This window comes from Lonchura striata, chromosome 10 (assembly GCF_046129695.1).
Source record: "Lonchura striata isolate bLonStr1 chromosome 10, bLonStr1.mat, whole genome shotgun sequence".
Classification (NCBI taxonomy): domain Eukaryota; kingdom Metazoa; phylum Chordata; class Aves; order Passeriformes; family Estrildidae; genus Lonchura; species Lonchura striata.
In genome coordinates, this window is record NC_134612.1 from 10797401 (window position 1) to 10820709 (window position 23309).

At 39.7% G+C, this 23309-nt stretch overlaps 1 protein-coding gene across 7 annotated transcripts in view; it reads right to left on the bottom strand.

The window, feature by feature from the left end:
* Positions 1–2536: 2536 nt before the first annotated feature.
* The window catches only part of SPHKAP (SPHK1 interactor, AKAP domain containing), a 65558-nt gene continuing 44785 nt past the window's right edge, over positions 2537–23309 (bottom strand). For 3 of the 7 annotated variants that reach the window (XM_077785647.1, XM_077785648.1, XM_077785649.1), the window contains exons 4-13: positions 22976–23035; positions 19928–20062; positions 17294–17549; positions 16429–17023; positions 13297–16341; positions 10009–10188; positions 8049–8135; positions 7003–7055; positions 6734–6918; positions 2537–4717 (exon numbers count right to left, since the gene is read on the bottom strand). In XM_077785647.1, coding sequence (XP_077641773.1) covers positions 4574–4717; positions 6734–6918; positions 7003–7055; positions 8049–8135; positions 10009–10188; positions 13297–16341; positions 16429–17023; positions 17294–17549; positions 19928–20062; positions 22976–23035 — 4740 coding nt within the window. In that variant the 3' untranslated portion in view covers positions 2537–4573. Of the gene's footprint in view, positions 4718–6733; positions 6919–7002; positions 7056–7088; positions 7159–8048; positions 8136–10008; positions 10189–13296; positions 17024–17293; positions 17550–19927; positions 20063–22975; positions 23036–23309 lie in introns of those variants that run through there. The other 4 variants (XM_021553676.2, XM_077785646.1, XM_021553682.2 and 1 more) reach the window with 3 other exon arrangements.

The window sequence follows — 23309 nt, forward strand, 5'->3', positions numbered from 1 at the left end:
CTAAGTTTCCTGCTCACATGTGAAATATTTCACATCTGGTGTGATTCCCAGCACTGCTGGAAAGGGTGCTGGCTTGGTACCTTGTAAGAGCTTCAGTAGTACTCTAGATACTCTTTGTGAATGCTTTGATGTTAGGTTTCCTGAACCTTGGTTTACCCACATGTGGATTTTGTAAATTATGCATATATGCATTAGCAATGTATTGCATAAATGTAACTTGCTGCAACCATGCTGTGGATCTGGCAGCAGCTTTATCCCTTTATCTGATTCTACTTTAGTCCATCAGCCAAAATGGTGAATGTGTATGTTCAAGCTCTATTACCTGGCACTTTTTTTTAATCTGTGTACCTTATACAATCCAAATGCTACTTTAATCACTGTGTGGTTGGAGTGAGATGTAGCTTTCAACATTACCCTGAAATGCTGGCAAACTTGGTTCCCTGTGACCTTATTGAAAATGATTAACTCAGGAGAGCCCTGAAGTGCTTAGGCTTGTCACTGTAGAAATAATATTTGCTGTATTCTTTGTGTCCTTTAGGATCTTTGAAATCTTTTCAGGATGAACCTCTGTGAATATGCAATTCTGTTTTTCTGGGAAAGGAGTTTGTATCGTGTCATATAACTGCTCTAGGACAGAACATACACTTCACAAGGATGGGGATTTCCATTTAAGCACATGATGTGTACTTGGACTTGTGACGTGTGAGATTCAAATTCTTTCTGAATAGGTGATGACAGTAATACTCACACCCACTCATGTTTTAAAAGTGGCATTTTGTGTGAATTTCTTTTTTTTGTCTCCTTCAGTGGGATCACTCACATTTCCTGGGTAGTTAGTAAAAGGATGTGGAAATATAATCCTGCTTCTATTTTCCAGTTTGCTGCACTTTACTGTCTAATTCTCAGGTGAAGCTGGAAGGGGGGCACAGTACCCATCACCCAGCCCTGTCTTCACTGCAAATTGTTTTAATTAGTTTGATAGTCTAGCTGTCTAATAGAGCTGTGTGTCCTGCTAAGTGCTGCATAGCTGCAAGTTGCCTTCTGAGGGCCTGTTCCTTGTGATGACTGGGTTCAGTGGGTTGGGAAAACTGAAGTAATGGTATTGTAGATTTGCTCATACATGGCGAAGGCTTAGGAATGGCTCCGACTCATATTTTTAAATTGGCTAGTATTAATGTGCTTTCCTTCTGAGCTGCAATTTGTTTTATTTAAGTACATCATGTGGGTTCTTTATTTCAATGGACTGGTGGGCTTTTCCCCTCTGTCATTTTGACATGTACAGTTCAGGATCACAGTGATATTCCTATGCTTGTCTGTCATGCAGCTCTGCATGAAACAGGGCAAGAGCAACTGTAAAACTGGCCTCCTCAGAAAAGTTATCTACTGAATTTAACAGGTGACTATTTTTATCACAGACCATAAATGGTTAATTTACTTGAAGACAATAAAAATCCTCAGCAGTATGAACAAAACTGAGGTATAGTTTTTCAGCTGCTAGTAACCTCAACATTAAAAGAACCATGAACACAAAAACATAAATAATGAAGTTTTTAAATATCTAATTCAAATACGGTAGAATTGCTTTTTGAAGAGTAGCAGATCTGCAGGCCAAATGCTGCTTTTTATTATGTGGATGGTAGCATTAACCCTGTGGTGGCAAAGCACCTTCCCCTGCAGCCACTGTCAGAAAGGGGAGCACTACAGCCATGGCTGCTGCTCCCATGGGGGGGCTCTGATGAACCAGGGCATCCTGAGACATCTCCTGCAAGAACTTCTCCAGCTCCCACTTGAAGTTGTGTACATCCTCTCCTTTGATAGCTTCTCATTTATTTGTTTACTTTGAATCTGGCTTCTATGATTTTAATTTGTTGTATCCTAGTTTTTGTCAAGAAAGATAGTGAGCAACCACCCCTGATGTTAAAAACCTACCTCATGCTCATGTAGAGGGAGATATTTGTCTAAGGCTGTATGTTATTCTCATTTAGGTGTATTTAATACCCACTTTGAAAAAACTAAAAAAAAAAAATTAAGAATGGGCAAGTGCTTTTCTGATTTATTCAGCAAAGTGATGGTTTCCTTTTCTGTTTAGCAGTAGAAATACCTGTAATATCTAGACAATATTGCAGTAAATGCCCCTGTGAACTTACACAAGGAGAGGAAACTCCAGAACTGTCTCCCCACCCTCCTGCTCACGTTTGCAGGTACTGAAAGCAGCCAGAGTAAGCACTGATAGAGGCTGTACATTGGGAGTTATTCTGGGCAATCAGGGTATAATTTCTCTTTATTGTGATACTAAGAATGTTACGTTTAGCCTATTTTCTCTAGATTGACTTGTAGCCTGGAACTTGAAACCTGAGTAGCTCTGGCATTGAGGTAAGCCCTGGACCTTGCTCTGGCTTGTTTCGACCAGAGCCATGAATCAGATTTGTCATTGAGAAGCAGAGTTTGAGAAGCTCCAGGGATGGCAGGCAAATATTTAAAAGGTCCAAAAAATCCACAGCTCATTTGTGAACATTCTAGGAAGGCAAAGAGGACACACATTATAACATAAATTTATTTCTGAATAAATTGCAACAATAAGAACTACTGTACAGAGAAACTGCATCACACTGTTACAACTCTGTCATGATATTTGTGCTTTGGAAACATTCTATCACAACAAAAAAATTGAATACTGACAACTAACTGTATTTGGTTTCAAAATAAATACACATTCCCATTTATTAACTCAAACAAAGCACTTTATAATTCTTGGTGCTTTTCATTAGCTCTCAGCCTCAGAAATGCTGAGCATTCAGAGCTGCCACTCACATTAGTGGGAGTTACAGATGCTGAGCAGTTCTTAGGGGCTGGCCCAATGACACCAGTTATGTTCATTGTTTGCAATAAATTTACCTCTGTTTTGACTGTAAAGCAACCTCTCCTGTTTTGTTTATACTACAGAGTAGATCAAGAATTACTCATGTTATTTAATGTTCCACATTAGATTTTGATTTACTAACAATTTGTATTTTGTAACAAATGAGCGATGCAATCATGCAAGTTTTGTAATGGTTTTAAAGATAAAACTGAGAATATGGCTCTTTTTCATAAATTATTTAAAACTACTTCAAAATTTTCAAAAATATTTAGTGCAAAAGGATAGGTTTTTTTTCAATAAATATTACAGAAGCATATACTGTTATATGGAAAATAAAACTTCTCTGAAATATTTTTTTGGGAAAAGCAGGCAGGTATTCTATTCCAGTATTTGAGTAAGAGAGATGAAAAGTAAGTATTTTCAAAAAAACAAATTGCAAAAGAGCTGTGACGTCATAAGTTGTTTTTACCTTTAAATTCACACTCAGTCTCTTTGGCAGAGTGGAGAGAATGTATTACTAAGTGCATGATACCAACAGATCATCTCAACAGGACAATAGCAGAGTAGATCTTATCAAACAATTATAGAAATGTTATAGGGAATGTGAACTCTCACATATAGTCCAAACAGTTGTCTTCAAAATAAACACATATGTCTGCTGAAATTTTAACAAACATTTTGCTTTTTTCTAAGTTACAAAAATTAACCTTGAGATTTTTAGGACAAGACGGTGCTCTTTTAAGATACGCATTTCTTCACCTCATTAATAATTTATTCAATGACACTAAATTAAATAGTACTTTTTTCACTGCTTTTAATTGATATGTAGAGTGTTACATGGTGCTTTCAACAGAAGCACTTTAGGTAAGAGTTGTTATGATTCCCTTTTGCCAGGCAGGGACACTGAGGCACAGAGGTGAAATGACTTGCCCAGGGTTGCAGGGCTGGGGCAGGACAGGGCTCGAGAGCTGCTGCCCTGGCTCCCAGAGCTGTGGGCAGGAATCTCCCAGGTGTAGCTGTGCTGAACTGCACTGCTTCCCAGGGAAAAGGAATCAGGTTTTAAAGGACAGTAACTAGGAGATGGGATTTTCTTTCTTCGGGAAGGTTGCATAATTGAGGAACAGCTATGGAAGAGAAATAAACACATGGGAAGAAACTAAAATGTATTTTCAACAGCTTTTTATTGTGTTGTCTAACTGCAAAGGTGTTAAGTGTTCAAAAGCTTGTACCCCTTAGCAGATTATGGGGATTTCAAAAATCCATAAATATTATTTATCTAGGGTGCCTCCAGGCATTCTGAAACACACTCTGCTTCCAACAGTTACACTGTACAAATATCAGTGTTGTTTTAAAACTGAATGGTAGGCTACTATCCCATTTTACCTGATTTAATCGAATTGATGAAAACTGAATAGATTAGATAATTAAGCCTTTACTGTGTAGTTCATTAATTCATGAAGCTAAAAATCCATCCCCTCATGGTACAGTGCACTCTACAGCACAACATGTCAAGAGTCCCTCATGACACAGAAAGACACAATAAATTCAGATTCACTTTGCTCCTGGGTCAGTTGTGGCATGGACTTGTGCTGTTTTTGTAGAGTTTGTAAATTTTGCACATTTTATTCAGTGATGTTCAGAAATCAGAGCATTACACAAACCACTGCTTCTTTAAACTGGAATAAAACAGGAAAGCTGAACCAGCAAGCTTTGTTAACCCAGTTCAAGCAGCCAGTCAAACAGGCTGGGTGTGATCTCTCTGCCCTCCTCGCTGAGCTTGCAGTACTGCACCACGGCTTGGAAGATGTCCCCCACTTTCCAGGACTTCCGCTGAACTAACTGCACCACATCTAGAAACTAAATAAAAATACACTGAATAAAGCACCATGAAGTACACTTGGGATTTGGTGAACATTTTCTAAGGTTTTGTGGAATGCATGCACACAAACTCCTGGTAGCCCGCCCTTTGTAAATGCACAGCTGTATGAGGGAGTGGACACCATTCAGTGCACAGCAACATCAACGTTCTTGATATTTATAAAACATTAATTTCTCTAGTTCCATAGCTCGCCAAAGACTGATGGGCTCTCATGACATTTTCTAAATTAACTGCTTCTGACAATTATTTATTTATTGCAAAGAAAGTAAAACCAGACAAAGTCAGTTTGATAAAGGATTGCTATTTGTCATGTTATCAACAACTCATTGTCAAAATAATGGAAGTGTGATTGTCCATCTTGAAAAAAATATTTTTGCATTACTACTAGCTATATTTTACTTTATGTTTAATTTTCTGTACTTCCATATATACATGCCATAGTATTTTAAATATCCAAATAGTATTAGTGAGAGGGAATTCTGTGTAAAATTTTGTCACATGAAAACATTTATCACAGTTGTGTTTTAAACAGACAGTATCTATATTTGACTTTTTTTTAAATTTCCTGAGAAACCAGAGGTTAAATATATGTTCTTAAGCAGCTGTAAGAAAAAATCCTGGATTTTGTCCACTTGGTACTTAATAATGGGCTTCACATGGTCATCCATCTGGCCCCTTTTTCTTCTGAAGCACATAAATGAAAATCAAAACTTTTCAATTCTTTGCATTTCACAATAATTAGTTTGCTCCTTCTGTTTTAAGCTTTAAAGCACAAAAGAAAAGATTGCGTCTTTAGTTAGTGTAGCTGTTTGCTATTTACATACTGCAGCCTAAACTTTTAATATTTATTTTAATGATATTTAATAGGCACGTGATTTCCAAGAATGCTGTTGTAGGCAGGATGTGCTTCATTATTCTCTAGTGTATTTTTGCAATTGAATTAACTGTTTGCCAAAGCACATGGGTAAAGCTGACAGCTGTTTCTTTAATTAGATGCAATTTGGACTGTTGCTGTTGAATGCATTTTAAATTATGTTTATGATTCCCAAATGCATGTACTCAAGAAAATCAAACAATATCTCTGCTACTCAAAATGATCTTCCCATAAGAGACCAAAATACTGATTTGTAATACTTTTTTCATTAATTTACTTAAATACTAACATGGTTTTAAGTCTTAAAGCTTAAGCTTTCTTGCTGATCTTGGAAATGGGTCTCTCTTGGGCTTTCCTGAATTGCTGTGGTTGGTATTTGGTGGGGTCAACAAAGGAGCCCCAGCCAATCATTCAGGAATAGAAAGGGTTTGCACTTCTTGTGGCTGTTTTGGTCTTCAATGTTGCTCCTGGCTCTGGCTTGGAGAAACCTCAGGCGGTTTCTCAGTCATCTGTGTCTGTCCATTCTGCTCTCAAAGTTGTACCCCCAGCTGGAGCAATTTATGAACAGCCAGGCACAAGTTCAGACCGACCTGAGGCTGCTGTAATTGGTGTTACAGGCAAAGCAGATGCAGCATAAGGACTGAAAATTTTAAATCCAAACAATATCTCACATTATAATGACCAAATAGCAGAATATAGTACATGTGATGTCTACATGCAAATGTTTTTTATTTTTTAAACCTTTGCACTTAAACTCCATGTAAACCATGTGCAGCCTTTCAAATGCAGCCTCATAAAGGACTCTTAATTCTGCCTTGGCCATTAATATTTAATGTATTGTTATGAAAAAGTGGACAAATTCATCAAAGCATGCTATAGAGACTTGGACAAGGTATCAAGGTGATACTTTCTTATGCCATAGACAATCTACTACATATTTCACATACTTTAAGTTCTGACACACCTATCCTCTCATTCCTTTCTCTCATAAACAGCAGTGTTGCCATCTTGCTGTAATAAAGATGTTTTTGTATCTGCTTTTAAGCTCAATAACTTCAACAAATCATAACTGCTACAGTTACGTAGACATTAATAGTATGGCAAATTTTGTAAACACTACCTTTTCAATTCTGTTTTCCTGAGATTTTTTAAAATAGATAGTTGGAATTCCAAGTTCAGAAGCAGCAATCCACTGCAGGGTGGCTCGCAGCTCCACATCAGGGCACTCTGGTTCCAGATCAAAGTTTATCACCAGGAGGTCCTTTTGACAGTTGGCTGTTCCCACTGAAAGCTCAGAAGTACTTTCTGGAAAAATAATCCCACTAGTTACTGTGCAATTGCTTGTATTATCTTCAAACTGTATGTTTTAATTGATACAGTTCAACTTACCCTCAGTGTTTTCTGTCTGTTCTTTAAGGAAAACCTTTTCTTCTACTAATTCACTTAGAAACAAACAACAACAAAGCTTATTAGTCATACTTAGGAACAGTCTACAATACTGCTTCATGATGAATAAACTTCTCCCTCAATGCAAGACCTAGAAAACTGCAAGAAAAAGGTTACATAGGATGAAACAATAAAATGCTGAATATATTTAAATATTTAATCTGTGATTCAGGAAAAAATTAATTGCAGCATTTTTCTGTAGCAGGATGAAGTACTTGTATTAGTTATGTCATGTTTTACGTTTCACCAGGATCTGTGTATCTTTACAGTTCACATAATGACAAGCAAACGACATTATGGTAAGACACAGCAAGTCTCATAACCTGGGTGTAAATGCTGATTTTCCAATGTCTGTGTTTTGCTGCGACAATTTTCTGATGTCACTGACTTCAGAAGTTCCCATGTTCAGTATGTGATGTCCAGGCTGTATGTTTGTGCAGTGGGTGTGCCCTGGCTGCATAATGACATTCACCAGCTGGCAGGTTGTACCAGGATCTTTAGGCAGGATGTACTTGCACATCTCTTGATAACTGAATTGCATGTTCCGTAGAAACATTCCCAGAAACAATAGGTAAGATGTATTGTTGGCCAAATTATTATTATTGTTATTATTGGAAAGAATGCTATTGAGTTTTTTTAAATTGTTTTTAATTGATCCTTATTTGCTTTATCTTCCTTGGTATTACAATAGAGTTTTGATAATATTCAGAGACTGTTTGATGACAGAAAACTGATACCACAGAGAACTGTCTTTTAGACAGGGTGGTTGATGGATCTGTGTTCTCAAGAGATCCACCTGATTGGGTTTTCCTGCAATTTTTCACTGTCTGGTGCCCTCACTCTGCACAGACACCTGCATGTGCTTTTTTCTGAAACCTGGGCAGGCACAGCAGCAGGTGCAAAGCAGGGCTTGGCACGGTTTTGGTGGCGTAAATGATTTGCAGATAAAATTGGACTAAACATCAAGTCTCACTTCAGTGACTACTTACTTAATCATAGGAGAAGATGGCACGTTCTCCTGATAAATTTCCAGGTCCATAATGCCAAGACTGCTAGTTGTACTGCTGTTGCCATTGCTGACAAAGCAAAAGTTTAAGTATTAGTGCCAAGCTGTGTCTCCATACATCTTCTAAAAATTTATTTCTGTACAAAGCAAAGTGGGAAGGAGCTCTATTCCATAAAATCAATTGTGCTCAGCAAGTGGTCCCCTGAATGAAGCACACTAGTCTGCTCAAATAATGAGGCTTTTACTAAAATAGTTCTAGATCAAGCATGTATCAAGTGCATCAGTGCATCAAGTGATGCTGAAAATTGCAGGAAAAAAAAGTGGACTGTTTTCCTGTGAATGGCTTATGCAAAGAACACTTGGCCTCAAACAAAAACTGAGTCTGCCTAAGTCCTTGAAAAGAAGGATTAGCAGGTACAGAGATGTCCTGCAAGAAACCTGTGAAGATCCAGCTCCCTCTGAACAGGGGGAATTCAGGAGCAAGGCATTAGCTGCCCATCATACACTTACCTTTAGGGTGAGTCCACGCTGGTAACCAGCAACAGTTTCAGTGTACTACACCATACCCCAAATACTATTTGGGATCTGATGGAACCCACAGGTACAGAGATGACCCCTCATGTTTCTGACTAGTCTGAAAGACTGAGATTTTAATCAAAGCAAATTTGCTCATTGGGACCACAAATACACAGAAGTATTCTCTTTGGCTTCTTCACAAGGATGAAGTAGCACACTTGAGGATATTTGGAAAAAAATATTACCAGTTCACTTTATAACATCATTATAAATCTGACAGTGAATGTTTATGCAGATACTCTAATATAATCTCATGGACAAGTTGTGAATTTGCTGTCTGCAAGTCAATTACCATGAACAAATTCTGTGTGGCAAGTCACAGTGAACCACTTAATTTTTACTGAAAAACCAACTAATAGCATTTTCCCCTACATTAGAGGGATTGATTAGACAGTTCCTTTCCCCACCAGGTGTTCTGAGACATTGTCAGCATGAATTCAGACTTGCTGTAGCAATTTCTGTTCCAGTGCAGAGCTGAAAGGCACAATACTTCAGCTCTCTCAGACCAAGGACTTTGTTAAAGGTTGATACTGTAATAACAGGATGGATGTTCAGCTGCACTGGCAGCAATGGTTTTGTTCAGTAATTTCAGCCAGCCAACAGTGCTCTCTGACAGAGACTCTTTCTTTTCCCTGCTTCATTACCATAATGTCTTCCCTCCTTGTCATCTTAATACTCAAGAGAAAGATGTAATTACTTGATAATATTTTAAAACATAGTCTAAGAGCATGTAAAGGAAAAACCTTACTCAATTTGATGCTGTGAAAGGGCTGAAGTCAAACTACTACCACTCTATATAAACTCCAAGGACTAAATAACATTTTCAAACATTTTTCCTGACTTGAATTGAAACAAAATCAGGTCATAGTAGTAGGAGCTCTTGAACTTATTTCTACTCAGGGAAAAATTGGTCATCCTCTGTTAATTTGCAGCCCTGTGCCAGTCTAAGCAGATCAGGGCTCAATCTTTGTCCTCAATGCATGGATTTCTGGTGGGAATGGCAGTCTTGTCAATCTTGGCTAAGGAGGTGCCAAAGGAAACATTAGGCAACAACAGCAAATAAATCAAAATACTATAGCAATTAACTTATCCAATGGCCTTTTTGCTGTAGGACTGAGATGCTTAGTGATGCCAGGATGTTTTTTTCTTTGTCTGAATCGAGCTACTCACCAATATAAGAAGACCTGGCTGAGAATCAGAATGTGGGAAGTTTTTTTCCCTTATTAAAAAATAAAGAAATAAAGTCTGCCATTAGACATTCTTTACAGTATTCTGAATAAGTCTCGAGCTGTTGCCTCTCACTGCTGAGGCAGGGCAGGCTTGGTGGGCAGACCACCCTGTACAGTGGGAAGAGACAAGGTGGGTACCTCAGGGAGCGCTCGCTGAGCTGCAGGTAGCTGCTGGTGTCATCAGGATTGTCCTCATCGTTGGCCAGCTGGGACCAGCTGCCAGTGCTTTCTTCACTGCTGCTGAGATGGGCTGGAAATTCTTCAGCTGTTTTTGTCTCCCCTATGATTTCAGCATCCGATCTGCTCTGAGGACTGGTGCTGCCAGGGTGATAGGGGAGACACACTGTCATTGTAATATAGGCAAACAAACTGGTGCCACCAATCTTCAGGCAATGCTGCTCATTAAAGTCAACCAAGCTGCAGAATTATAGACATGCAAAAGATTGGACAAGTTTATAATTTATACATAAAGCCCAGCAGAACATCTGGCCTGAGATGCTCTTAAAAAAGGACTTTCTTATGACTGCTACAAATAAACACAAACCTTAGATTTAAGTATGCATAGAAAAGTTTTAGCTTGTACAAAAAGATTTAGCATGTATAAAATACCTGATCACTGTAAAGGTTTATTGTTTAATTCACTTCAGTCAATCAGAGGTTGAAGTATGTGGTATACGTTACTGCACAATGACAGCATTTCTTGGAAATAAATATTGCTGCTAAATCACTGTCCTGCTAATGGGTGAATAAAGTTCTTGACAGGGTTTTCTACTTTATTCAAATTGTAGATCCAAAAGAAGAGAAAGTAGGAAAGTATTGTGGGTTGTGGATCACTAATGATTCTGAGTCTGCCATGTCCTGACAATCTTCACAGCTTAGGCTGGGAAAGGACAAATATTGCAACAGTCAGAAACCAGACTGAAGATGGAGCCCAGACTGAGTTTAGAAAGTACAAGGTTAAGGGAAAAATGCTTCAATTCTGCACACTTGACATATGTCACACATGTGTGTATGCCACACATATGTACACATGCTCCTAACAAACACAGAAACAAAAAAAGAAGAAACTATATTTTTGCTAGGTTTTTAGAGCTAAACTGGGCTTTTGATAGAAAGAAAAGTAACAATCAATCCCTCCAATAATTATATCACTGTAGTGCCAGAATAACAAATAAAGCAAAATGTAGTTTTGCTATATTCACTAGATATCTCCATTTGCAATTTAGGGATTAAAGCAATGTTATGTTCTGTACTGACAACCCTCTGCAGGATCTCTCTAGAGAAGTTCTTGCCTTCAGACCTTTATGTGAAGTTATGGTTAAGGCATCTGCCTTCAGTTAAAGCAGGAGATCACACCAGTACTACTACTACAGTTCTACTGCTCCTGAGTAACTACCTTGATTAGGCATATAGTGAGACAATATCATTGTGGGTATCTAAAGGCCAAGCTCTCACTCTCTGAGTGCTACTCAGCTTCTTAGTACAGGACAGGCAGCTCCTGATACCTGGTCCAAAACACAAGAGATTGCTGTGGGTGATGTTTCTTGGCATTTTGGTTTTGTTTGATTCATGATGCAATTGCATCTCACACCAGTGATGCTTTGAACTGACAGTTCCCCACTTGTGAGCAGTCACATGGAACAGTTTCTGTGTAACTGTGACAGGACAGGCTCTGTTGCATGGCCTGTGTACCAGAAACAGCTTTTTTTCATTGCTGAAGGCTTTCATGTTTGGTTTTTTTTTTTCCTCCTAATTGACTCTATGTCTGCTTGATATTTTGCCTGGAGTCCTATGTGCCTGTATCTGAACTAGCAAGTAATTTCAAGCAGTAGGAATGGATCAGAGCAATTTCTATTGATGTTTTTATAGCTACATTATATATATTTTTAAGTTTTCACTTGAGCCTAGACTTAGTCCAGACAGCCATGCCACAAATAGTTCAGATTTCTGTGAATAACCACTGGAGGCTTTGCCTTCCCAGCAAAGACACCAGCGCATCTGGAGAGCACTTGGGCAGCTTCTATTTGAGATTGCTTTAGAAGAACCCTGCATTTCATGCTACAAATGATGCCAATGGACAGAAATGGAGGCAAGCTGAACCAAAACTGCACAGCATTGCTGAGCCAAGATGCTCAGGCAGGTGTAGCCTCTACTTACTAATTCTGCCCTATCAATGCTATTGCTTTAACCATGTCATAGCCATGTTGGGAACTCTGCTTCAAAAACAGAGGAAAAGATGAAAGGCTCGTAAGCTGCAAAAATAACTTAATTTGCAAGCAGTCAAGATTCCAAATAGGTGGATTTCTAAATTTATCTTTCTAAAAGCAGGTTGCATTTTAAGGAGGAGGAAGGTTAGTGCAGGAGAGTCAGTATGAAAGACTAGTGACACCATGGTAATTATCCACCTAATTGCTGCCATGCACTTGCAATCTACTTTCTCACTTCAAGCACAGCTTTGTCAAATGCTCTGCCTAGAATAAAATGAGCTACAAAATGGTTTCTAACACCAGCACCTGCCCTCTTTCTGCCACTCTGAGATAACGAGGTGCTGCAGTGCTCCAAGACTGGCAGTTTAGATACCACTAAAGTAACAGATATAATGAAGTACTGTGTTAAAGAGACAACGCCTTGAGAGAGAGCATTCCCTTCACCTCAGAGCACCCGCAGCAATACTCTGCATTTGCACTGCGCTCTCACGCTGGCTCACACTTTACCTTAACAAAAGCAAGCTGCAGATTTCCTTACAAAAGAAGAACAGCTGTAAGGAGAGGGTGGTAAGCTGTGATCTAAACTCCATGAAGCAACATTAAAATAAAATGCTCTTCTTTTCCCTATCTAAATTTTTCCAGAGAAGTCTTGAACCAAAAGATGAGGGCTATTTTTATTCTTATTTTGCCTTCACTAAAGAATTTTTACTACTTGTAGCTCCAGGCTGTAAACACAAAGTTAAACCTCAAGCTCTCAAAGTCTGGTCTTGTTCCCAGGTACACAAAACGTTACTTGCAACAAGTATAGCAGAGAACTACAGGTCAAATCCTGCTATTGTCTGTTATACACTAGCACTGATTTTTATTTATCTATTTTTTAGTTCAGATATCAGCCTGTGTTAAATACAAGTTTAAGCTTTGGTCCATCTTTCCTGTCTTATGGGAGACATAAATGTCTGTAGAAAGAGAACTTGTCTGTGCAGTATTACATTTAAATCTTAATACCACAATGTCATATTCAATATAAGTTTTCTCCAGAAAGTACCACTGCGACACATGATTGGGTAATTTTCTGCCAAAAGAAATCTGTAGTCAAGACTTAGCCTGCTTATTTCTTTAAAAGTACCACTCTTATCTTCTTCTTCTATAGAAATAACTTTTACTGTGAAAATAAACCAAAGAACAAAGCAATGTGCTGATTTTCTGTTTAGTCACTTACCTACTTACTGGGGAACTGGAAACCACATGTTTCCCATCCAAAGCTTCTGGAGGCTTGGCTTTGCTTTGCTGCCCCTTTCCAGATGGGCCACATGAAGTCAAGGACTCTGAGTCTTTATCTGGCTCATCTCGTTGATCAGTTTCTATCTGAATTAAAGGCACTTCCCTGAGCTGTCCTGCAGGGAGGCTTCCAGGGCTCTCCATCTGCTCTTTTTTCTCATCCAAATTCACTTCCTCCATTGTGGGTTTGGGCTGTACCTGGGCTGTGCTTTGGGGATGCTTGCTTGTCAGCACGTGTTCTCGGCTTGTACAATCAAAGGAATCCTGCTGGACAACAATTAAACTTTTACCACTTTCAACAATATTTGCAGCCAGTCTTTTTGCATATTGTTCCACGTGTGGTGGAGAATCACTGTGAAACTGGTCTGCCTCTGTAGCCTCTGCCTCATCTGCTATGATTTTGTTCTTGCGCATCAGAGACTCAATAGAACTGGCCCAGGTCTCGTGGATCAGCATGTCTGTGATCTGGTCAGTCTTGCCTCTCTGGTACAGGCAGGAGTCAGACTTGCAGAGCCCTGCAGAAGCCATGGTACTGACGGGCTGTACGCTCAATGAATCTTGGCGATGATGGGCAAACCCGTCTAAGGAATTTGCTTTAATTGGGACGTTCACTGTAAGCCTGGAGCCTGAGGATCTACTGTCAGGCATCGACGACTGCCTAAAGCAGAAAGGTGACCGTAGAGAGGGTGCCAGCAAACTGCCACACCAGTCCTTTGAATTCCGAGAGGATGATGCATTATCTTTATTTTCCTTTTCTATTTCTCTTAGCATATACCTATAAAACTCTTCTGTTATACTTTCTGTGCTGGACTGTTTGGATGGGCAACTTGGTCTTACATTAAGATGGCTATTTTTCTTGGCTACCTGTTGCAAGGCAGAAGTTAAGATACTGTTTGCATTTTTTCCTGCATAATAATCCAGTAATAAATCAAATCCTCTTCCTTCGTTTTCCATCTGGTTCACCATAAATCTTGAAAATTCATCTGTAATGCTCTCACAACTAGACTGCTTTGAGACAGAACTTGTCTGACTGAGAGAGTGACCAAAGCTGTTCATGAGGCCTAGGGTATTGAAAGAGGCTTTGGAATCTGAGTCTTCCTCTGGTATGCTCTCACAGCTTGAGGCCTTGGCTCGGCTCCACCTTTCACAGTGCAGTCTGTTCCTGGGGTGGTTTGGACCTTGCCAGATACTATCAACCATGGAGAGTTCAGTGAGGTTCATGATCTTGGCAGCCACTTCATTCGCAAAGAGATTGACTGAATCTGGTGTGTCCTCAAGGTTTATAGATTCATCTACTACTCGATTCATCAATTTTTCCTTTAGCTCAGGATGCTCATCTGTTTTTCTTTTGATCTCACTAAGCCGAGGTGCCCTGTGCTTCCGAACCACAGAACCATTGGTGTGGGTTTCCTTCTTCCTTTTCATGGTTCTGCATGATAAACTCTGGGTCACCAGATATTCACTGCCTCTCTTCCATGCACAGAACCAGGGTTGCTTGCCATTTGAATTTTCTAGACAAATGGCAGCTATTTCTGTTGCCATAGAGACAACTGTTTCTGCCAATTCTTCCGCAAAGTCTGTTATACAATATTTGTCCCTTGAATTTTTCACCTGCAGCACAGGCTGAGAAGGAAGCAACACATGGTTTCCTAACAAAGACAAGCTAAGTTGGACATCATTATTTAGCACAGAATCACACTTAATCTTGGCTTGGTTTTCTGTATTTATGGTGGCACTGGAAGACAGCTGTTCTTGAACACTGTGCCTGCATTCACTGTTTGCAAAGGTATTTTCTCTGTCTGAAAATGATCTGTAGTCTTTCTTCTGATGATGATTATTACTCTGATTTGGGGATTTGTAACAGTCTCGTGCAGCTTTTTTCAGGTATCTCTTCTTGGGCGATGTTTTTGCACCAAGTGTGTTATGCCCTGTATCTACACTTGGTTCTGAATTCAGTGTGGAACCTTCATTGCTATTTACATCTTTGATATCACTCTTGCAAGTGCTTGTGACCTTTTCAAGATCTTTACTAGTACTGCTGCTGTAGGATGTACCAAATGGCTTAGCAACAGAATGATCAAGGGGGCTGTGTGAAGTTTCACATGCTGTTGCCAGTGTTGGCCATCCTTCTGCTCTTGTTACTTTCTCTGCTTTTGCGCTTTCAGAAAAGAGAGGAGAACACTCTTCAAGTTGCCTTATGTCGTTAATCTTCTTGCAAGTGAAATATATTATATTAAAAAGCAACTCGTTTGCAGTCTCTGTGAAAAAGTCTTGTGTACTTGAGCCATCCTCCGGTTGTACCTGTCTCTTCTTCCTAACTTCTTCTATAGAATGTCGTAGAATAATATTGGATAAGTTTTGTGCAAGTTCATCCCTGATTACTCCATCAGCACGTGGAATATGTGGTCTTGCTGCCGTTTCAATAATTTTCCCATTTATGGATTCCATAAAATGCCCTACATTTTTGTATGTGTTAGGTTTTGTCAGAATTAGGGATGCCTCTTTCAGAAGCGCCTCTGCAATGTTCTCATTCAGCTTCTCCATGCTGCTTCCTACAGCTAAGCTGCAATGCAGAGTAATGGCTGCAGAGGCCTGAGCAGCAGACAGAAGTCCACTGGAAGCTGCAGGGTATTTCTCCTCCTTTGTTTCCTCCAGGCCACAGATGGCTACAGCACTTGCCACTTGAGTCATGCCACAGAGCGCAGATGGGAACGAGTATTCCGTGCCAGCACAGTCGTCAAGGAGCTGTGAGGGTGCTGCTTGCACCTCTTCATTAGCAACCACTCCACTCGAGTCCGCCACTTCCTGCTCCCAGCGGAATTTTTCCACAGCCTGGGGACTGGAAATGGTTCCAATGACAGTGGCTGCACAAGCCAGAGCCACTTCCAGTGCACTTTGGTCATGTCCGTTTGAATGTTCTTCCTCGAAGGAATCCGAGACTTCAGCAGAGCTTTCTGCCTCAGCCCAGTGGCTGGGGCTGGGGAAGGCAGAGCCCGGCCAGTCCGGGACGTGCTCAGAGCTGTCCGGGCTCTGCACTATGACGATCTTTGGGAGCTCGTTCCATGATCGGGAGGCAGATACATCTTCTGACTTACAGGAGCTTCCTGCAGAGATGCTGACTGCAGCCTCCTCACTGAAACTGGGTCGAGACTGTGACAGTCTAATGAATGCATCCTGCAGAACAGATTCTGCTAAATTTGTGGCGTACTGACCTGTGGTCGCCTGCTCATTCTGGGAGGGGGGATCAGTTTTCCTGACACCTGCACAATCTTCCCCATCTGCCTTGCTGCTGTGTTTCGTTGTGGGGTCACCCCGAGGCTCCAGCTCCTCTTTAGCCATTTTGATTACAGATACATCTTCTAACATGAGTGCTGAGTTTTCAACCTCACTAGTCAAATTAGTAGTACTAAATGATGAAGTACCTTTTCCAGCTAATTCCTTCTGCCACAGTATTTCCTGGTCTGACTTATCTTCAGGCTGTGAGATGCCATTTTCAGCCCCAGCATTCACAGTTTCAGAGACCTGAGCAGCTGCATTATCTTTATTAATGCAGTTCCCTTCAAGAATGAATGGCAACCTGGCTTTTCTATAGTGAATGTTTTCAAATCCCTTTCCTTTATTTTTTTTGACATCTGAAGATGCTTCTGAAGCATTTAATTTTTCATGACCTGTTGAGAAAAAAAAAATAGTGTTTGGAGAGTAACTTGTGACTTCTAAAATGAAAGAGCTGCACAACTTTGTAGTCCATTATTGCTCTGTAAAAGTACTGCACAGCCATGTACCTTGTCTTTGAACAAAACTTAAAAAATATGAATGGCTGTCCATTTTCTAAATTACATATGCATGAATTAACATCAAGTGCAATTTCTGTGAGCATTGCTATAGCTGTTTGGCAGTATGAACAACAGCATAATTATGCTCAGTCCCCCTGCTTTTACCAGCTTTATATTCATCAGCCTCGTTGTCATCCTCGAGGTGCTCAGAGGCCGTGAGGAAATCTTCTTCTATTGAGGACACGGAGCAGTTTGTGTCATCCTCAGGCTTTAGGACACGAGTTTCTATCTGCAGCTGCCTCTCCTGAACGAGCTCAAGTCCAATCAGAAACTTGTTTATTTCAAAAATAATGCAGCTTGCGCTGTTCCTCCTGTCCCCCCTCGCACACTGAACCAAGCAGACATCTGCCAGCCAAGGACACTACAGGGGAAAAGAATCTCAGTTATTCAATTAAAAAATAACACTTATTTTAAGCTTCTCTCTATATAAATATCTCGGGAATGTTCTGTTGCAAAGATGCAATACATTTTGTCATTTCAATGTTAGCAACAGTGTGCAGTTACACGTATGCCAAAAAAAGATTTCTTGGACTGACAGCTTTTGTTATAGAAGTGTTTTAGTAAATAACACAGCTGTATCACAGGGGATTGTTTGTTTTCAATCAACGTGTTGTTTTAATGACAGAGAATTATTTGATGTTAGTCATCTGACATGCTGTTATTAGTGGCCTCACAGTACCCAGTATTACTCCTCTGGAGAGAATTGTTTGTGGGCATCAATTCCTTTTCAGGGTCATTTCTGTTGCAATGCTTGTTTGAAGACAGCCCTGTAAATACTGGCTGATAAGACTGTGAAGAGCAGGTCACCTTTAGATGTTCCAACAGACCATTTTTAAATGGTGTTTTATTTTGTTTGTTTCTTTGCTGCTCTCCCTCTTTGTCCAAAGCCCCATTATTTCAGGCCAATACAACCTCCCACTGGAAATGGGGATCCAGTGCACAATGTCCTCAGCCTTTATATAAAACTGCCTTCTCTAGAGAAGCTGCACAATTAAGTTGAACATTGGACAGAAACTGAGAGGAAGGAACTCTTGTTATCCTCATTTTACTGATATTAAAACAGTTGGACATTAATACAACAGAGCTGAGTCAGTGTCCCTGCATGGGACCATGCTTGCTTTATGGATGTATCCTGAACCAAAGCCAAGGTTTTGCTGCTTGTGATGTTGTGCTTTGAACTCAGGCTCCCAGGAAAGAGCCAGCTTAGGTGGCACTAACTTTGGACTGGATTGAGGCAGAAGTTTTAAGCTGTGCAAAAGATGCCCTGGACCTCCTGGGCATTTGCACAATATATAACATAGGAAGGTGACCCCATCCTGGACCTTTTGTCTTAGACTGTGAGTGCAAACCAATCATCTACTAATAAAGAGAGTGGGATGAGTGTTATGCTAGATTAACATGTTTATTAGCTTGCTCTCCTTTTCCACCTAAAAAATGTGTCTGAAAAGAAAACCAGATAAATTAGTGTGTTAAAACAGAAAAGATAAATTAGATAGCTGCTATGAAATTGAATCAGGCTTGAGCATGCACTGTATTGTGAAAAATGTTATGAAAAAGAGACACAGCCTTAGATCAGACATTCCCCCGCTTTTTCCCCAATCCATTTTTTGGGTTGTACTTGTGAAAATGGCTTGAGGGAGAGTGGCATAAAAGTCCTTTTACAAAAACTCTGCCAGTCACCTTACAAATGAATTTCTCTGAAAGCTAAACAATAGGATGGATGTAGCATATTTGGCCAATAAATTTCATCCAGTCCCAATGCAAAGCTTTACTTGACAGAAATTTATTTAGTTCCTGTTTGTCTCTTGACTCTATTCTCTATGGGAGAGCTGCCAGCCTCAGTGTCTGTGGAGACAGGGGTGATTTGGGTATTTCAGTTACCTTGTTTGGGTCTCAGACCACCCCTGTGTGCATTGCAACATCTTGGGATGTGGGGTTTGGAACTCCATCTCTCCCACCACAGCCTTGTGCTTGTATTTGTTAAACATTTCTAAACTCAGCCATTAGTCATGAGTGGCAAGAAAGCTCAATAACCAGGTGCTTGCTCTCTTTAATGACCAGCTTATTGGTAAACTATAAAATTCAGTGATCTTTGCAATGCAGCTGTCACATAGTCTGCTTCAGGAAGGCTTTTGTACACAAGGTGATTTCAGTGAAAGTTTCCTTCTTTTCTTATCTGCAGCAGATAAACCTGGCAATACCTGTTTGTGTTTTAAATTGGTCGAGACAATTTTGTACTCCAGGGTAAATCTGCAGTTTTAATGAAGTTGAGAGGTGAAGATGTATTGGGAATGAAAGTGGAAAGTGGCAAGACCACAGGAAAGGCCAATGCCCTGACCCAGTTCAATGCACAGAAGTGTTACCTCTTTCCTTCTCTGCTGCCCTTCTGCTCCTCTTGAAATCAGGGCTTACAAATCAGTCATCATCTCTGCCACCAGTGCCTGACTCCTCTGAAGGATCAAGTGCTAATGTGGCTTAAAGCATTACCAGCTGCAACCCAGATCTGCAGGATCCAGGGGGAATAGCAGCATCTCTTAGCTTTTTGTGTAGATGGTGTGTGTCCCCCTGCCATGCACCACACACTTAAATCTGCCTGACAGAGGCTCTTGTTTGCATGTTTGCAACTTCCACTCATCTCAAATTGATCTCACATCTTTGCTTTTAGGTTCCTTTTTCCCATTTTCCAAATTCCATCTTTCACAGGCATGATGTGATCTTAAAGCTGAGTTTGACTCTTACCTGGGGAACCTCATAATCGGCCTGAAGGTTTCCTGATGTCAATCCACTCAGCAGTACTATTTCATTTTCCTTCGGAGGCTGTACGTTCATTGAACTGATCAGTTTAGGGAGACTGGGTGAGATGCTGATCAATTTCTGTAGTATGAAACAGACATTTTGCTCTCAGGTGATAAAGTCTGAGTTGCACAGTTATACTCATTAAAATGAAATATCACTTAAAGGCATCCTTTTAGAAAGCTCACTTGAAAGCATTACTTCAAGTATATTAAGAATAGAACTGGTAGCATTAAAATGTGTATTCTTTCTTTTGAGACACCAGACAAGACAAGATGACAGTATAAACTTTTGCTCAAGTGTCCAGCAGGACAATCTGCCATCTCTCACATTGTCACATGCTAAGCAGCTTGATTGGATTGGTGCATCTAAATACTTCCTGTTACATGTGAGTTCCTTAGACTGTGAAAACAGTGTTTCTCTCATGGCCTGAAACACAAAAGCTTCAGTAGACATGGTAATGAGAACAGGGCAAATCTTCTTTTCCTCCAGGCATATGACTAGTAAGAAACCAGTGGCAGTTACCTGGAAATTGCCAACCAAATTGGTGCAATGCTAAACATGGAACAGCAAAACTATTGGAAATAAGCTTTTCTTTTCTTTTACACTGTGTACCTTCATGACCTTCCATTTGTAATGATACAGTCACTCCCTATAGGTTATGTATTTGTTAGAGGCAAAAGCAGTAACAGTCACAGCATCAGTGGTGCTGTACAGATCTGTACTGCCCCCAGCACGTGCAGGAGACATTTGTGCTCTTCTGTGTAAGAAGGCCAGAACAAAAAGCCAAATACCTATGCTGAGAGTGCAGCTCTCTCTGCAAAGGGTCTTGGTGCCCTTGCTCTGTGAACAGAGAAGCAAGGCTGACCCCTTAGAGCAGGAGCAGAGGAAATACCACCTCAATTTTCTGCACCACCATGGCCCAGCTGTTAGTGCAGAACATGTGGCAAAGCCCTTCAGGGAGTGCAGATTTGGGCACCCAGACATCTGCTTTAGTTACTAACAGAGGCAACAATACTTCATTTTCTTTCCTTTTCATCCTCAAAATATTAAGCTTGCAGTACTGCTATTTCTTCTTGACTTGAATTAGATATAAAACTTTCTGGCTTAGAAAAGATAAATCAATATTAGGAAACTATTCACTTTTCAGGGAACTGATCTCCAGATGAGACTAAGTATTTTTATGTGATATAATTGAATTCAGTGCTTCAATTCAGTTAGATGTTTCACTGTAGCATAAAAAAGTTCTCATCATTATTTTTTTAATTATACCCTTTCTATTATCACAAACACTTCCTGAAGTATTTCTATTTTTCTACTGCCTAAATTGTCACATTTTATCAGATTTCTTAGGTAGGAAGTTATGGCATTTTATATATCTTTTACTTCACTTCTTTACCTTTTCTTCAGGAAAAAAAAAAAAAGAAGTCTGGAAGCATAATTATTTTACACAAAACACCCCAATTTAACCCATTCCAAGGTTAAATCAGTAACACAAAATCCTAACAGCACCTTTTAGTAAATAAAGTACCTGCTAGTTATATATTTCATATGAAAAACAGCTGTGCTAACATCTTCAAAATTATTTTAAGAAATGCTTTCACCACACCAGTGTATTGCATAAAATTCCATGCCACTCTATGCTAATTTAAAAAACCTGCTTATTATACACTGAAATGGGGATGAGGGAGTTTCCTCTTGGAAAAGAATGCACAGCACCTGTGCCAGCAGGGAATTTTTATTACCTGCACTGAGAACTGAGAACAGATGTCTAGTTCTAAGATTGAGGGAGAAACTTTTGGTGTTTCCTCTTATAGCTTTTGTTCTTCAACAAACACCATAAACAATAAAACCACCACATTTTAGAAAACAACCAGTGCTTTTGTGGCCTCAGTAAAGCAAAACCTCTCAGGCTGTCCTGCACAGTTACCTTACTGATTCAATAGAAAAATCATTTTTCTGCAAGATGCCATATTTATTTTTGACAACAGAATCTTCACAGTTCCAGGATGCAGAACACAGCATAGAAAAACTGTTTCTGCTAACAAATGACTTGCAACAAGGTGCCAGTACTGGTTGTTCTGTGAGCTAGAAGTGTTTCCAGCAAATGAACTGAAATGGTTTAACCAAGAAACTCCCTGGGTACTGTTTGGAGATCCTACCTGTGTTCACTCACTACATATTGCTTCTGTATTGGTGTGTCAAACATGGGCACCGAGCCAGGATGATAAAAGAAACTGATAAAGGAAGGTGCAAGCACAAAAGTGACACCAGGCCCTTTTTTTTTTAAATGTCACTTCTGCAGATTTAATGTTTTTTTTTTTTTTCTGGAATGGTATGTGTCTTAAATATCACATCATGATGTAGCTTGTCTTAGTGCTTGTAAAATAACCAGGGTTTTTTACTGCTTTTTAAAAACTTCTTTTTTCCTACCCTTGTAACTTCCAGTTAAACAGATCAAACACACATTTAGTTCTGTTTTATCTAGATCCCTCCTCAACCTATGTGGAGTTTATCTAGACCTCTCCTACCTATGTAGAGTTTGAATGAGTAAAACAGCTCAGCTGAACAAGACCTAGATTAGGGGGAGATTTTCAGGGGCTTTTTGGCAGTAGGATAGAGAAAGAAATCAGAAGCTGGTGGCAGAGCTGGATACCAGAAACTCTTTTATGTAGTATTATGCCAAATTTGAAGAAAATGGATGTATGACATGTCTGTGTTCATTTTTCTGAAAAAAGCAAGAAATTTACACAACTGCTGTGAATTCAGACTGCAACAATCCATTACAAATTTCGGGGATAGGAATAAGAAATGCTATGTAACATAGTCCAGTTTTGAGACAATTTCTGATTCCTTATGCATTGCTCTCTGTAATGCTTAAAAATCTAGGGTTGTCTTTGATTAGTTCATAGAGTTTTATTCTGGTTTTTTACTGGAGAGTCCTAGTGGGCCTGAATAATCCATTGTGCATGTTTTTGAGACCTAAGCAGTTACCTGTTTCACTTGCTCATCACTGCAATCATCTCTGTTGGCATCTAAATTCACAAAACAAACCTGTAATGAGAGAGAAAAAAGAAAAAGCACTTTATAAAGTTGTATTAGAAAGTCAGCAACCCTTTAAAAGTCACTATATTTTCATTTTCTAGACTTGTAGCTGAATCTGTGAAGCTTTTTCCTACTATGAGAAAGGTAGAAAGGTTAGTAAAGAGAACAGGGGAATAGATGGTAAGAAAGGAGGAAAAATGGATTAAGAGTCATGACTTTATCTGTGCTGACAATTGGTTTGTCTGATGAATGAGCAAATGTTGCAAATAAACTGTAATGTAGA